This window comes from Pristiophorus japonicus, chromosome 10 (genome assembly GCF_044704955.1).
Source record: "Pristiophorus japonicus isolate sPriJap1 chromosome 10, sPriJap1.hap1, whole genome shotgun sequence".
NCBI lineage: Eukaryota > Metazoa > Chordata > Chondrichthyes > Pristiophoridae > Pristiophorus > Pristiophorus japonicus.
In genome coordinates, this window is record NC_091986.1 from 44,785,108 (window position 1) to 44,801,575 (window position 16,468).

Consider the following 16,468-nt stretch of genomic DNA (forward strand, 5'->3'; position numbering starts at 1 on the left):
AACTCACTGCGGTGATTAATTCAATCTGGGGACGGGCCAGTATCATGTTCCTCAAATGCCACGCAATCACTCCGGCCCAGAAAGGAAATAATTTAAACTGAGGAGTCTCATTCCAACAGATAGTAAATTGTTTAGAGATTTTTTACATTTAACATTTTAAAATTCTTTTCATACTTTTCCTTTCTGTCTCTTTTTTCTCTCTCATTCTTCAATCAATCTTTCTTTCCCTCCCTTTATTTTCCTTTCCGTACCTGATGTGACTAATTCACCCTATTTCCTTCTCCGTCATTCCTCTGTTTCTTTCTCAATCCTTAAATCTCACGGTTTAAAGAGATAGAACATAAGAACATAAAAAATAGGAACAGGAATAGGCCACCTGACCCTTCGAGCCTGCTCTGCCATTTAATAAAATCATGGCTGATCTGATCATGGACTCAGCTCCACTTCCCTGCCCGCTCCCCATAACCCTTTACTCCCTTATCGCTCAAAAATCTATCTATCTCCGCCTTAAATATATTCAATGACCCAGCCCCCACAGCTCTCTGGGGCAGCGAATTCCACAGATTTACAACACTCTGAGAGAAGAAATTCCTCCTCATCTCAGTTTTAAATGGGCGGCCCCTCATTCTGAGACTAGTTTTAGTTTCCCCATGAGTGGAAATATCCTCTCTGCATCCACCTTGTCGAGCCCCCTCATCATCTTATATGTTTTAACAAGATCACCTCTCATTATTTTGAACTCCAATGTGTATAGGCCCAACCTACTCAACCTACCTTCATAAGTCAACCCCCTAATCTCCGGAATCAACCTAGTGAACCTTCTCTGAAAAACCTCCACTGCAAGTATATCCTTCCTTAAATACGGAGACCAAAACTGTATGCAGTATTTCAAGTGTGGCCTTACCATTGCAGATTATTTGTGTCCTTCTCACAATTTGCTTTCCCACCCAGCTTTGTATCATCAGCAAACTTGGCTACATTATACTTGGTCCCTTCATCCAATTCATTAATATAGATTGTAAATAGTTGAGGACCCAGCACCAATCCCTGCGGCACCCCACTAATCACTGTTTGCCAACCGGAAAATGACCCATTTATCCTGACTCTCTCTCTGTTTTCTATTCGTTAGCTAATTCTCTATCCATGCTAATATATTACCCCCAATCCCATGAGCTTTAACCTTGTGCAGTTTCCTCTTATGTGGCACCTTATCGATGCCTTCTGGAAATCCAAATACACTACATCCAATGGTTCCCCCTTATCCACCCTGCTCGTTACATCGTCAAAGAACTCCAGCAAATTTGTCAAACATGATTTCTCTTTTATAAAACCATGCTGACTCTGCTTAATTGAATCATGTTTTTCCAAATGTCCCACTACTGCTTCTTTAATAATGGACTCCAGCATTTTCCCAACAACAGATGTTAGGCTAAGAGGTCTATAGTTTCCTGCTTTTTGTATGCCTCCTTTTTTAAATAGGGGCGTTACATTTGCAGTTTTCCAATCCACTGGGACTGCCCCAGAATCCAGGGAATTTTGGTAGATTATAACCAATGCACCCACTATCTCTGCAGCTACTTCTTTTAAGACCCTAGGATGCAAGCCATCATGTCCAGGGGACTTGACCACCTTTAGTCCCATTATTTTACCAAGTACTACTTCATTAGTGATAGTGATTGTATTAAGTTCCTCCCTCCCTATAGCCCCTTCATTGTCCACTATTGGGATGTTTTTAGTATCTTCTACCATGAAAATCGATACAAAATATTTGTTCACGTCTCTGCCATTTCCCTGTTCGCCATTATTAATTCCCCAGTCTCATTCTCTAGGGGACCAACATTTACTTTAGCCACTCTTTTCCTTTTTAGGTACCTGTAGAAATCTTACTATCTGTTTTTATATTTCGTGCTAGTTTACTTTCATAATCTATCTTCCCTCGCTATCATTTTTTTAGTCGGTCTTTGCTGGCTTTTAAAAATTTCCCAATCCTCTGGCCTCCTACTAGTCTTGGCTACATTGTATGCCCTTGTCTTCAATTTGATATCCTCCCTTATTTCCTTAGTTAGCCACGGATGGTTATCCCTTCTCTTACAGTCTTTCCTTCTCATTGGGATATATTTTTGTTACGAGTTATGAAATATCTCCTTAAATGTCTGCCACTGCTCATCAACCATCCCATACTTTAGTCTATTTTCCCAGTCCACTTTAACCAGCTCTGCCCTCATATCTTTATTTAAGCATAGGACCCTGGTTTGAGAATCAATTGTCTCTCCTCCAACTGAATTTGAAATAATGGTCACTCATTCCTTGAGGATTCTTTACTACGAGATCATTTATTAATCCAGCCTCATTACACAGTACCAGATCTAAGATAGCCTGCTCCCTAGTTGGTTCCGCAACATACTGTTCAAGGAAACTATCCCGGATACACTCTATGAACTCTTCCTCAAGGCTACCCTGGCCAATTTGCTTTGTCCTATCAATATGAAGGTTAAAATCGCCCATGATTATTGCCGTTCCTTTATTACAAGCCTCCATTATTTCTTGATTTATACTCAGTCCAAAAATGTTGCAACTGTTAGGGGGCCTATAGAGTATGTCCACCAGTGACTTTTTTCCTTTATTATTCCTTATCTCCACCCAAACTGATTAAACATCCTGATCCTCTGAGCCAATATCGTTGCTCACCAACGCACTATAGACTGTTGGTCCTGTCGCTCACTGAGGTCCCAGATGCCCCATTACCCTCATCGCGCCGTTATCAGCTCAAACTTCCAGTAAGTTATAGCGCAAAAAAGGTTTGAGCTGAAGGGTGTGGGAAAAGTCTAACTAATGGCGCACATCATGAGATGCCCTGCTCCAGCAAAATTCTGGGCCATTATTGTTCATTAAACTATTTTCTCCGGGTTTCAAAGATAAAATCAGGCTTACTTACCAACAAGTAGATTTAACATTATATACGCAATGATGACATAAAATGAACAGAAATACATCAGTGCTCCTGCATAGTTCCCGCAGTCTGTCTCCCAGTAATTCTCATCGTCAGGAGTACAGGAAGGTGGTTGAACCTGCACAAGAGATATCAGAAAAACTGTAAGAATGCACCGGCTTCTTCGGCAGCGCCTCCCAAACCCACGACCTAGAAGGACAAGGGCAGCAGGTGCATGGGAACACTACCACCTCGAAGTTCCCCTCTAAGTTACACACCATCCTGACTTGGAAATATATCGTCGCTGGGTCAAAATCCTGGAATTCTCTCACTAACAGCACTGTGGGAGAACCTTCACCACACGGACTGCAGCGGTTCAAGGTGGCGGCTCACCATCACCTTCTCAAGGGACAATTAAGGTTGGGCAATAAATGCTGGCAATTGCCAGTGACACCCACATCCCACGGATTAATTAAAAAAATTAATAGCCCAGATGGGGCGGAATCTCCAGGAATTAAAGGTTAATCTCACATACACTGCTACGAGCAAATCCCAGAGAGAAAGATCACTGTGGGCATTAAATAATAATTGTGCCTTTCTCCCATTTTCTTTCAATACTTTTGTTTATTAGTTATAAAAATCATTGGAGGCAGGAGATCATGTGATGAAACTAGGGGTGGTGGGATCCAACAAAGAAGGCAGTTCACCATATGAGAAAACATAGGAATAGGAGGAGGCCATTCAGCCCCTCGACCCTGTTCCACCATTCTAGTAGATCATGGCTGGTCAATATCTCAACTCCCCACCTTGGTTCCGTATCCTTGTATACCCTTACACAACAAAAGTCCATTAATCTCAGTTTTGACATTTTCAATTGACCCCCAGCCTCAACAACTTTTTGGGGAAGACAGTTCCAGATTTTCATGACCCTTTGTGTGAAGTACTTCCTGACATCCTGAACGGCCTAGCTCTAATTTTAAGGTTATGCCATTTTGTTCTGGACTCTCCCATCGGAGGAAATAGCTTCTCTCTATCTACCCTATAGAATCCTGTAACCATCTTAAACATCTCAATTAGATCACCTGTTAATCTTCTGTATTTGCGGGAATACAAGCCTAGTCTGTGCAACTTGCCCTTATGATTTAACTTTTTTTGCCCGAGGTTTCATTCTGGTGAATCTGTCCTGTGCAACCCCCGAGGTAATGGTGCTCCCGGGAAGGCCCTCTGCCTTGGCTGTGGGCAATGGTGAGGCTGTGGGGGTCGATGCCAGGTGCGGGTACTGTACTCACCATGCAGTCATGCATAATCTTATTCCAGTCTTCCCCTGTAACAATGCGGAATAGGACCGTGATGGCTTTACCAGCAGAGGAGAAATTTGCATGTCTGCAAGGGAAACAAGAGGACCAATCTTTATAGTCATCAAGAGAGCAATTAAACTGATGAACTAAGAAATCGATCACCTCTCGCAATCAAACCCTGAAAGCAGTCAGCACCACCTAGCCAATTTAAGCAGTTAGATCTTAAGGGTAATTTCTCGGTCTAAAATATGAACATAAGGATGAGGAGCAGGAGTAGGCTATTCAGCCCCTCGAGCCTGCTCCGCCATTCAATGAGATCATGGCTGATCTTCCACCCCAACTCCACTTTCCCGCCCGATCCCCATATCTCTTGATTCCCCTGAAGTCCAAAAATCTATCAACCTCTGTCTTGAATATACTCAATGAGTCAGCATCCACAGTCCTCTGGGGTAGAGAATTCCAAAGATTCACAACACTCCGAGCGAAGACATTTCTCCTCATGTCAGTCTTAAACTGAGACTTCTCCTGAGACTGTCACCCCTGGTTATGTATAATAATTATTTTATTTTTCTGCGAAATGCAGTCTTGCAGATCACATCACCAGCATCACTACTGTAAATACTTTCCTAATATTTAGTTATCCACTAGTCAGTATATGCATCGTTCACTGTCTAGTATAAACTATAAATATACTAATGAAATAAATGTATATATCTATAAACTGTCTTTTTACTGCAAACATCAAAACAGTATTGAAATAAATTACTGTGACTTCAATGGAAAGTAAAGTGGACAGGGTTTAAAATGGGTGGCTGATTTAAACCTGTCAATTTCTCGCCTCTGAGTCAGTAGGCCGTGGGTTCAAGTTCCACTCCAGAGACTTGAGCACATAAATCTAGGATGATGCTCCCAGTACAGTACTGAAGGAGTGCTGCACTGTCGGAGGTGCCATCTTGTAGTGGACATTAAACTGAGGCCCCGTCTGCTCTCTCAGGTGAACATAAAAGATCCCATGGCACTATTTCGAAGAAGAGCAAAGGAGTTCTAACCTGGTGTTCTGGCCAATAGTTAACCCTCAATCAACATCACTAAAAACAGATTATCTGATCATTTATCTCATTGCTGTTTGTGGGAGCTTGATGTGCGTAAATAAGCTGCCATGTTTCCTACATTACAACAGTGACCATATTTCAAAAGTATCCCTTTCCCTCCCCAAATCATGACAGGGTTCCCCTTTCACCCCATCAGCCTCCACGTTCAACAGATCATCCTCCGCCATTCCCGCCACTTCCAGCGTGAACCCACCAATCACATCTTCCCTTCCCCTCCCCTCCCCTCCTCTCAGCATTCCGAAGGGACCGCTCTCTCTGTGACACCCTGGTCCGTTCCTCAATCACCCCCAACAGTCCCTTTCCTTCCCACGGCATCTTCCCATGCAAACGTAGGAGAGGCAATACCTGTCCTTTTACCTCCTCCCTTCCCACTGTCCAGGGCCCCAAATACTCCTTCCAGGTGAAACAGCGATTTACTTGTACTTCTTTTAATTTAGTATACTGTATTCGCTGCTCATGATGTGGTCTTCTCTACATTGGGGAGACCAAGCATAGATTGAGTGACCACTTTGCAGAACACCTCCGTTCAGTCCACAAGCGTGACCCTGAGCTTCCGGTAGCCTGTCACTATAATTCTCCACTCCACTCCCACTCTGATATCTCTGTCCTTGGTCTCCTACACTGTTCCAACAAAGCTCAATGTATGCTCGAGGAACAGCACCTCATCTTTCGATTAGGCACTTTACAGCCTTCCGGACTCAACATTGAGTTCAACAATTTCAGATTGTGACTGCTGCTCATATTTTTTCCAGACGTCAGCTGTTGATGATTCGGTCATTCCCATTTACACCTCTTCAAGACTCATCTTTTGTTTCTTTACTTGTCCCATTACTACTGCCATTTGCCTTGTACCATCCTCCCTTTTGTCATTTAATCCCTCCTGCCCTCCACCCTATCACAGACCTACCCTTTTATTCATGCATTCCCTCCCCCTTTTCCAGTCCCTGCACTTGCTTAAAGCCTGTGACATCTCTAACTTCTTCCAGTTCTGACGAAAGGTCACCGACCTGAAACGTTAACTCTGTTTCTCTCTCCATAGATGCTGCCTGACCTGCTGAGTGTTTCCAGCATTTGCTGTTTTTTCTTCAAAAATACTTCATTGGCTGTAAAGTACTTTAGGGACGTTGTGCAAGGTGCTATATAAATCGAGACTTTATTCTTTCTGCTGCATTAGGGCCTGTAGTCTTGGTCATCTGTGCCCACTCTGCGGCTCTGAAGGTGATCGTCGCAATAAACACTTATCTCAGGCAACCATGGGCGGTCTCTCTGATACCAGTCAGGTTTCAATAGGGGCAAGCATTCGACAGGTGATTGACACCCTTCGCGGGAGAGCTGGGGGAATTCATCAAATTCGGCTACATGGTGAGGCAGCAGTGAGACACAGTCAACAATACCTTGTATTTATATCGTGCCTTCAATGTGGTAAAGTATCCCAAGGCACTTCACAGGAGCGATTATCAGACACAGTCTGTCACCGAGCCACATAAGAAAACATTAGGGCAGATGACCAAAAGCTTGATCAAAGAGGTAGGTTTTAAGGAGCATCTTAAAGGAGATAAGAGAGGAAGAGAGGCGGACATGTTTAGGGAGGGAATTCCAGAGCTTGGGGCCCAGGCAACTGAAGGCACGGCCACCAATGCTGAAGCGATGAAAATCGGGGATGTTCAAAAGGCCAAATTGGTGGAGCGCAGATATCGCCGGGGATTGTGGGGCTGGAAGAGGTTACAGAGATAGAGAGAGGGGCGAGGCCATGGAGGGATTTGAACACAAGGATGAGAATTTTAAAATTGAAGTGTTGCGGACCGGAGCCAATGTAGGTCAGCGAGCACAGGGGTGATGGGTGAACAGGACTTGGAGCAAATTAGGATACGGGGCAGCAGAGTTTTGGATGAGCTGAAGTTTGCATATAGTGCAAGGTGTCACCCAGTTTTACGGGGCTGCAGTCTGTCCCCAAGGTCCAGGGTACCATCGATGACCCCCGTGCTGCTTTGTGAGTTCTCACAGGACACTTCTACGGCGATCTCCACACGAAGCGCACGACACACTCAAATAATTCTCACTGCTATGGACTGAAGTGACATTTACCAGAAAGTTTCAGGGCACCGTTTACAGGAATGGTAGCATGGTGGTAATGTTACTGGACAGGAATCCAGAGGCCTGGACTAATAATCCAGCGATGCGAGTTCAAATCCCACCACGCAGCTGGGGAATTTAAATTCAGTTAATGAAATAAATCTGGAATAAAAGTATCAGTAAAGGTGCCCATGAAACTACTGGATTGTTGTATAAAACCTGGATATCTGCCATCCTTACCCGGTCTGGGTGACTCCAGACTCACAGCAATGTGGTTGACTCTTAATTGCCCTCTGAAATGGCCTAGCAAGCCACTCAGTTGTCAAGAAGACAGCTTATTACCACCTTCTCTTGGGAGGCAGCTGTGGCTTAGTGGGTAGCACACTCGCTTCTGACTCAGAAGGTTGTGGGTTCAAGTCCCACTCTAGGTACTTGAGCACATAAATCTAGACTGACATTCCAGTGCCGTGCTGAGAGAGTGCTGCACTGTCGGATGTGCCAACTTTCGGAGGAGACATTAAACTGAGGCCCCATCTGCTCTCCCAGGTGGACGTAAAACATCCCATAGCACTATTTTGAGGAAGAGCAGGTATCCTGGGCCAATATTTATCCCTCAATCAACATCACTAAAAACAGATGATCTGGTCATTATCACATTGCTGTTTGTGGGAGCTTGCTGTGCGTGATTTGGCTGCCGCGTTTCCCACATTACAACAGTGACTACACTTCAAAAATAGTTAATTATCTGTAAAGCGCTTTGGGATGTCCGGTGGTCGTGAAAGGTGCTAGATAAATGCAAATCTTTCTTTTTTCTTTTAACGAGGGATGGGCAATAAATGCCGGTCTTGCCAATGACGCTTACATCCCGTGAATGAATTTTACAAAATGACAAACCTGTTGATGTTTTCTCCGTATTTGACAGTTCCAAACAGAACAACTCCAGCAAAAGCGTAACAGATAAGCAGCAGGAACATCCCCACAATAATGAAAAAACTCTTGTACATGCTGACAACCACTGTTAGCAGCAACATCTTCAGTGTCACCTGCAACCAGAAAGCAAAGCATTTGCACTTCACTTGACTGCACCAAAGCAATCCAAACTACTGGTTCATAATATTGTAAACATCCTTTTGTGAAAGTCTCTACTTGTTTACAAAATAAAAGCTCCAAACTTCAATCTCTACACTTTCTGCAAGTCATTCTACGAGTAATAGTCCTTGCAATGTAAACGCTTTGTTACCTAATGGATTAAATGCAGAAAAACTTCCGAGCGAAAGATATTACTTTATAGGTAAATTCGACTCTTACGATACATTTCTGTGTAATAGGAAGGAAAGGTTTTATTTTTAAACATTTGTTTTTGCTGTGCGATGACCTAAACTTGTCTAAGAAATGGACCTGATATGGGAATGGCTCAACTCCTTGAAGAGATCAAATCCCTGCCCAGCCTGGTCACCGGTAACGATGGAACAGATCAAACCCGCGCCGTGACATCTTGCTGTGGGCACTCGGGGAATCGAGAACACATCAAAGCAAACAAAAAAACACAAATGAATGTAATGAATGGACATAAAGCGTGTTACACCATTATTCACTTCACACAGGATGTCATTAACAAAGAGCACGAGACACAGCATGTGTTACAGCACAGGTAACATGAAGACATGCAGCTGTACATCAACTTCATCGCAATCACCAAATGCAGCACTTCCTCCGATCAATTGCGTTGCTGCTAATTTAGGTTGCGTGCGTACTCACGTGCTTTCCACAAATGGAAAAGAACCTGAACACAATTACACAGGCACCCATCATATACGTGTATTCATTCTGTAAATTAATAATAAATACATTGAATAGCTTGTGGAAACTTAGTGAGTTTACAGCACAGAAACAGGCCATTCGGCCCAACTGGTCCGTGCCGGTGTTTATGCTTCACCAGAGCCTCTTCCCATCCTACTTCATCTCACCCTATCAGCATATCCTTTCATTCCTTTCTCCATTATGTGTTTATCTAGCTTCCCCTTAAATGTATCTATGTTATGCATCTCAACTACTCCCTGTGGTGCATCTACCCTATCTAACCCCTTCATAATTTAAAAAATGTCTATCAGGTCATCCCTCAGCCTTTGCTTTTCTAGAGAAAAGAACCCCAGCCTATTCAATCTTTTTTGATAGGTATAACCTTTCAGTTCAGGTATCAGAGATTCAGAAATTTACGGTATAGAAGGCTATTCTGCGCATAGTGTCTGTGCCGGCCGAAAAAGAGCTATCCAGCCTAATCCCACTTTCCAGCTCTTGGTCCGTAGCCCTGTGGGTTATGGCACTTCAAGTGCATAGACAAGTACTTCTTAACTGTGATGAGGGTTTCTGCCTCTACCACCCTTTAAGGCAGCGAGTTCCAGACCCCATCTCACACTGGGTGAAAACATTTCTCCTCAACTCACCTCTAATCCTTCTACCAATTACTTTAAATTTATTACAAAAGCAAAATACTGCAGATGCTGTAAATATGAAATAAAAACAGAAAATGCTGGAAATATTCAGCAAGTCAGGCAGCATCTGTGAGGAGAGAAACAGAGTTAATGTTTCAGGTCAATGACCTTTCAGCAGAACTCCTAGTATCATCCTTGTGAATCTTTGTTGCACTTACCCCGGTGACTCGATATCCTTTTTATAATATGGAGACCAGAACTGTGCACAGTAGTTCCAGTGTGGTCCAACCAAGGTTTTATACACGTTTAACATAACCGCTCTGCTTTTCAATTCTATCCTCTGGAAATGAATCCCAGTGCTCTGCTTACTTTGTCTATGGTCTTGTCAACCTGCAATTATTTGCACAAACCTATTTAGCCAGATCTTGTTGAATGACGGAGCAGGCTCGAAGGGCGAAATGGCCTCATTCAGCTCCTATTTCTTATGTTCTTAAGCACCCGCCTATATCCTCTCCTTGTCTGACGCTGCACAACTCTTTGTTCCAGTTTGTGGAACCCCGGGTGTAACCATATTCATTATATCTGTTGTGAAATCCCCTTCTGAAATGAGATATAACAGCAGGTGTACCCTGTTTGTGTCTTAGCTAAAAGAGAATTGCTCATCCACGCATGTGCCCCCATTAGAAATTTCAGAAGAATGCAGTTATTTGTCACTTGAAACAGACTGTGAGATGATGCCTTGCCTTTCTGTGCATCCTCTAAATGGAGCAGACCAAACTATACACAGAATAGGTAAACAGGCTCTAGAGGCAGGGCAGGAGCCCAGAATTCAATTAGAAACACTAGACTATGCTCATTTCTCTCGTATACCCTACATTCCCCATGCACGATGTGTTCCCCAAATGTGTGGCTAGGTCTAGAGAGGGGAAAGCCACAGGCCTCGGGGCTCTATTGCCAGACTTGTCACATTCGCAAGAAAATTGCATTGCCTGCAGTTTCCCAGCAGCCAACGAGACAGTAGTAGAAATGGGAAAGATCAAAATCAGCTATTTCAAGAACTGAACCGACCCTAATTAATCTCCGCCCATTAGTGATACCGCTCCTTTTAATTTACAGCATAAAATGGGCATCAGTGAAGTGCTAGATTACTTACAAGCAAAGCAAAGTGCAATACCACCCATATTACACCAAGTGAAGTCACTAACAGGTCATAACGATTCCGCCTACTTTGCCAGAATCCAGACGGTGACATTGCAGTGATCTTCATAGTTACCTGAAACAAGCAAAAACATCGTCCTCTTTAAGCACAGGTATACATTAAGGTCAGAAGCCGATTGACAAAGCTTACACAGAATGTACAGCACAGAAACAGATCATCCGGCCCAACTGGTCTCTGCCGGTGTTTATGCTCCAAACGAGCCAAAAGTGGAGGGCCGCAAGGATCTGTGCTTGGGCCTCAGCTATTCACAATCTATATCAATAATTTGGATGAGGGGACCAAATGTAATATATTCAAGTTTGCTGATGATACAAAGCTAGGTGAGAATATAGCATAAGAAAAGTAGTGGCAGGGATTGTGGCTGCATTGGTTCTAATTTACCAAAATTCCATGGATTCTGGGGAGGTCCCAGCAGATTGGAAAACTGCAAATGTAACGCCCCTATTTAAAAAAGGAGGCAGACAAAAAGCAGGAAACTGTAGACCAGTTAGCCTAACATCTGTGGTGGGAAAATGTTGGAGTCCATTATTAAAGAAGCAGTAGCAGGACATTTGGAAAAGCAAAATTCGGTCAGGTAGAGTCAGCATGGATTTATGAAGGGGAAGTCATTTTTGACAATTTGCTGGAGTTCTTTGAGGATGTAATGAACAGGGTGGATAAAGGGGAACCAGTGGATGTGGTATATTTGGATTTCCAGAAGGTATTTGACAAGGTGCCACAAAAGAGAATACTGCACAAGATAAAAGTTCACGGGGTTGGGGGTAATATATTAGCATGGGTAGAGGATTGGCTAACTAACAGAGAACAGAGAGTCGGGATAAATGGTTCATTCTCTGGTTGGCAACCAGTAACTAGTGGGGTGCCGCAGGGATCAGTGCTGGGACCCCAACTATTTACAATCTATATTAACGACTTGGAAGAAGGGACTGAGTGTAATGTAGCCAAGTTTGCTGATGATACAAAGAAGGGAGGAAAAGCAATGTGTGAGGAGACACAAAGAAATCTGCAAAAGGACATAGACAGGCTAAGTGAGTGGGCAAAAATCTGGCAGATGGAGTATAATGTTGGAAAGTGTGAGGTCATGCAATTTGGCAGAAAAAATCAAAGAGCAAGTTATTATTTAAATGGAGAAAGATTGCAAAGTGACACAGTACAGCGGACCTGGAGGTACTTGTGCATGAAACACAAAAGGATAGTATGCAGGTACAGCAAGTGATCAGGAAGGCCAATGGTATCTTGGCCTTTATTGCAAAGGGGATGGAGTTTAAAAGCAGGGAAGTCTTGCTACAGCTATACAAGGTATTGGTGAGGCCACACCTGGAATACTGCGTGCAGTTTTGGTTTCCATAGTTACGAAAGGATATACTTGCTTTGGAGGCAGTTCAGAGAAGGTTCACTAGGTTGATTCCGGGGATGAGGGGGTTGACTTATGAGGAAAGGTTGAGTAGGTTGGGTCTCTACTCACTGGAGTTCAGAAGAATGAGAGGTGATCTTATCGAAATGTATAAGATTATGAGGGGGCTTGACAAGGTGGATGCAGAGAGGATGTTTCCACTGATGGGGGAAACTAGAACTAGAGGGCATGATCTTAGAATAAGGGGTCGCCCATTTAAAACAGAGATGAGGAGAAATTTCTTCTCTGAGGGTTATAAATCTGTGGAATTTGCTGCCTCAGAGAGCTGTGGAAGCTGGGACATTGAATAAATTTAAGACAGAATTAGATAGTTTCTTAAATGATAAGGGGATAAGGGGTTATGGGGAGCGGGCGGGGAAGCAGAGCTGTGTCCATGATCAGATCAGCCATGATCTTATTGAATGGCGGAGCAGGTTTGAGGGGCCAAATGGCCTACTCCTGCTCCTATTTCTTATGTTCTTATGTTTCCTCTGGCTTGGGAGTAAAGAACCAGGGTTCAGAGTCTCAGAATAAGTGGTCAGCCATTTAGGACTGAGATGAGGAGAAACTTCTTTACTCAGAGGGTGGTGAGAGGGCTGTGGACCCTCAGTCTTTGAGTATATTCAAGACAGAAATCGATAGATTTTTGGATATTAAGAGAATCAAGATTTGGGAATAGTACAGGAAAGTGGAGTTGAGGTCAAAGATCATCCATGATCTTATTGACACTGGAGTCACGGAGAGTGTGGTGCGAGCCCTAGCAGAATTTGGCGCACCTCAGGCACAAGCTCTGCTTCAGCTTGGGCAGGTTCTGCAGTCCATGCCTGCCTCCATACTCTGTGTTCCCCACTGTCACACGGGGAAGTGATGGTTCTGAAGCAGGCCAGCAAGCTTCTCTGGTTGCTAGGGACCAGCCCCGTCGGTGACAGAGTGGCTCCAGGGATATGGGAGGTGGTGTCATTCCTCCAGATGACAGCATTCCATCTTCCCCCACTCAGTCGCCAACCAACCAAGTTGTCACCCAAACCACCTGTGACTGGCGATGTCGATAAAGAGGCTAGCCAGTCAGAAGCTGGGCCTTCCACGCACGGGCTGATCCAGTGCGTCCCCAGAAGCCGCCTCTCCCCCTAACACAGCAATGCTCTGGCAGCGTGACTGCACGCCATCTTGGTACCACTTTTGATTAAGAGCAGCAGGCAAGGATGGGTGGTGAAGGGAAGGGGGGCAAAAGACGGTGGAAAAAAATAATGGGGCAGGAATTGATGTTGCTGGATTATTTTGTTGATGCTGGATGCATCGTATGTTTTATGTTACAGTATCATTATGTTACAGTATCACACTGGATTACGTTGTTGATGCTTGATGCCGCATTATGTTCCGATAATATTGTTGAATTATCACACTGCTGGATGCAGCTCATTTTATTTAAGTCTCACAATGAAGGTTACAAAGTTTACAATGTTACAATGTTCAATACGTATTTTCTTTACAGTAACCATTTCTGTGTAGTGTCCCATTTGCAGAATAAGAGGGGGAATAGTCAACATGGTGGGACAGAGTGGCCAGGCAAAGGTCAAACGTGCCATTCACTCTTCAAGCAAAGCCTTCAATTATGAGCTGCTGACTTAAGGCTTTTGCAGTGGCGAAATCTCCACGATGCCTCCTCTGTGGTTGTGGTGGTGGCATGGGCAACTCCAACAGTGACAGACTGGAACGCCACACCGCCATCGTTGCCCGGGAACTTAAGACGCTTCGATGTCGACATCGCCACCCTAAGCCAGCCCCGGCGGGCAGGGGAAGGCCAGCTCAAAGAACAAGGTGAAGGTTACACCTTCTTCTGGAAAGGCAAACCAGAGGAAGAACGCCGCCTCCAAGGAGCCGGTTTCGCCATCAAGAATGAACTGGTCAACAGCCTCAGAGACTCCCCCTGCGGGATTAGCAAACGTCTCATAACTCTCCGGCTCATCTTATCCCAGAACCAGTGCGCCATAGTTAAGCAGTGCGTACGCCCCAACACTTAACTCAACAGATGAGGTCAAAGAGGGATTTTACTCCAGCCTCGAACAATCTCTGTCCCACGTCCCTACTGATGACAAACTGATCCTCCTTGGCGATTTCAGGGACACAGCCCTCTGGGGAGGCGTGATTGGCAGAGAGTGGGTAGGGAAAACCAACTCCAATGGTATCCTGCTCCTGACAAAATGCCTAGAACACGACATTGTCATCACCCTCGCTCCAAGCATTGGCACCTGCTTGACTATGTCATCGTTTGAGCAAGGGATCGCAAAGATGTGCGCATCACCCGCGTCATGACATGAGCCGACGACGACTGGATGGACCACCGCCTAATCCGTCCCATCACAAACATCAACATGGCCCCAAAGCAGCGATGGCAGCAGAAGCTGTGCCGCAAGAAAATCAACGCCGGGGCACTCAAAAGACCCAGGTAAGAGAGCCCTATACAGCCAGCGCCTCACTGCTAACCTGGTGACCCTTGATGCCCCCCGAGAAGCAGAATACCCACAGCGCTTGGTCTGCCCTCCAGGCCTCATAACCAGTGCCTGCAAAGATACGCTCGGTCACTCAACCAGGAAATACCAGGACTGGTTTGATGAGAATGACCAGGAGATCCAAGAACTAATTAATCACAAGCGCAGGGCGTTTCTGAACCTAAAACAACAACCCAACTCGGGAGCAGCAAAGCAGCTTTACAGACGGTTAAGGCCGAAGTCCAACAAAAAACCCGCGTCCTAAAGAATAGATGGTGGGTGGAGAAAGCACAGGAGATGCAGCAGCTGGCCGACAGCCATGATGTGTGAGGATTCTTCACCGCAGTCAAGTCCACCTATGGCCCAAGCACCCAAGGCCCCACCCCACTGCTGGCCAAGAACGGGGAAACACTCATCAAGGACACCGAGGCAGTCAGGGCCCGCTGGAAGGAGCACTTCAAAGATCTCCTTAATCGAGACTGTGCCTTTGACATGAGTGTCCTCGACTCTATCCCGCAGCATGCTACCCGCCACCATCTCAGCAAAACCCCAGCCCTGCACGAGGTAGAAAAGGCCACCCGTCAGCTCAAGAACAATAAGGTAATGGGAGCGGGTGGAATCCCCGCTAAGGCACTAAAGTATGGTGGAGAGACACTATTGGCACAAATTCATGACCTCATCTCTCTCATCTGAAAGGAGGAGAGCATGCCGGGAGATCTCAGAGATGCAGTAATCGTGACCATCTTTAAAAAAGGGGGCAAATCCGATTGCGGCAATTACAGAGGAATCTCCCTGTTGTCGGCCACTGGGAAAGTCATCGCTAGAATCCTCCTCAACCGTCTTCTCCCCGTGGCTGAGGAGCTCCTCCCGGAGTCACAGTGCGGATTTCGTTCACTACGGGACACAATGGACATGATCTTTATGGCGCGATTATGCTCCACCTCACGCTCAACAAGCTCCCTGCTGGAGTGGAACTAAACTATCGAACCAGTGGGAACCTGTTCAACCTTCGTCGCCTCCAGGCCAGATCCAAGACTGTCCCATCCTCTGTCGTTGAACTACAGTACATGGATGACGCTTGCGTCTGCGCACATTCAGAGGCTGAACTCCAAGCCATCATCAATATCTTCACCGATGCATACGAAAGCATGGGCTTTACACTAAACACCCATAAGACAAAGGTCCTCCACCAACCTGACCCCCCCCCCCCAAGTCATCAAGATCCACGGCGCGGCCTTGGACAACGTGGATCACTTTCCATATCTCGGGAGCCTACTATCAGCAAGGGCAGACATCGACGACAAGGTTCAACACTGCCTCAGTGCGCTCGCGCAGTCTTCGGTCGCCTGAGGAAGAGAGTGTTCGAAGATCAGGCCCTCTAATCTGGCACCAAGCTTATGGTCTACAGGACTGTAGTGATACTCGCCCTCCTGTATGGCTCAGAGACATGGACCATATACAGTAGACACCTCAAATTGCTGGAGAAATACCACCAGATCCTGCAAATCCCCTGGGAGGATAGA

At 45.2% G+C, this 16,468-nt stretch overlaps 1 protein-coding gene across 1 annotated transcript in view; it reads right to left on the reverse strand.

Moving 5' to 3' along the window:
• nalcn (sodium leak channel, non-selective) overlaps nucleotides 1-16,468 on the reverse strand; it is a 364,870-nt gene that overhangs the window by 62,313 nt on the left and 286,089 nt on the right. Inside the window, exons 33-37 of the mRNA XM_070891788.1 lie at nucleotides 10,998-11,117; nucleotides 9,171-9,239; nucleotides 8,307-8,455; nucleotides 4,219-4,312; nucleotides 2,936-3,068 (exon numbers count right to left, since the gene is read on the reverse strand). Coding sequence (XP_070747889.1) covers nucleotides 2,936-3,068; nucleotides 4,219-4,312; nucleotides 8,307-8,455; nucleotides 9,171-9,239; nucleotides 10,998-11,117 — 565 coding nt within the window. The remainder of the gene's footprint in view (nucleotides 1-2,935; nucleotides 3,069-4,218; nucleotides 4,313-8,306; nucleotides 8,456-9,170; nucleotides 9,240-10,997; nucleotides 11,118-16,468) is intronic.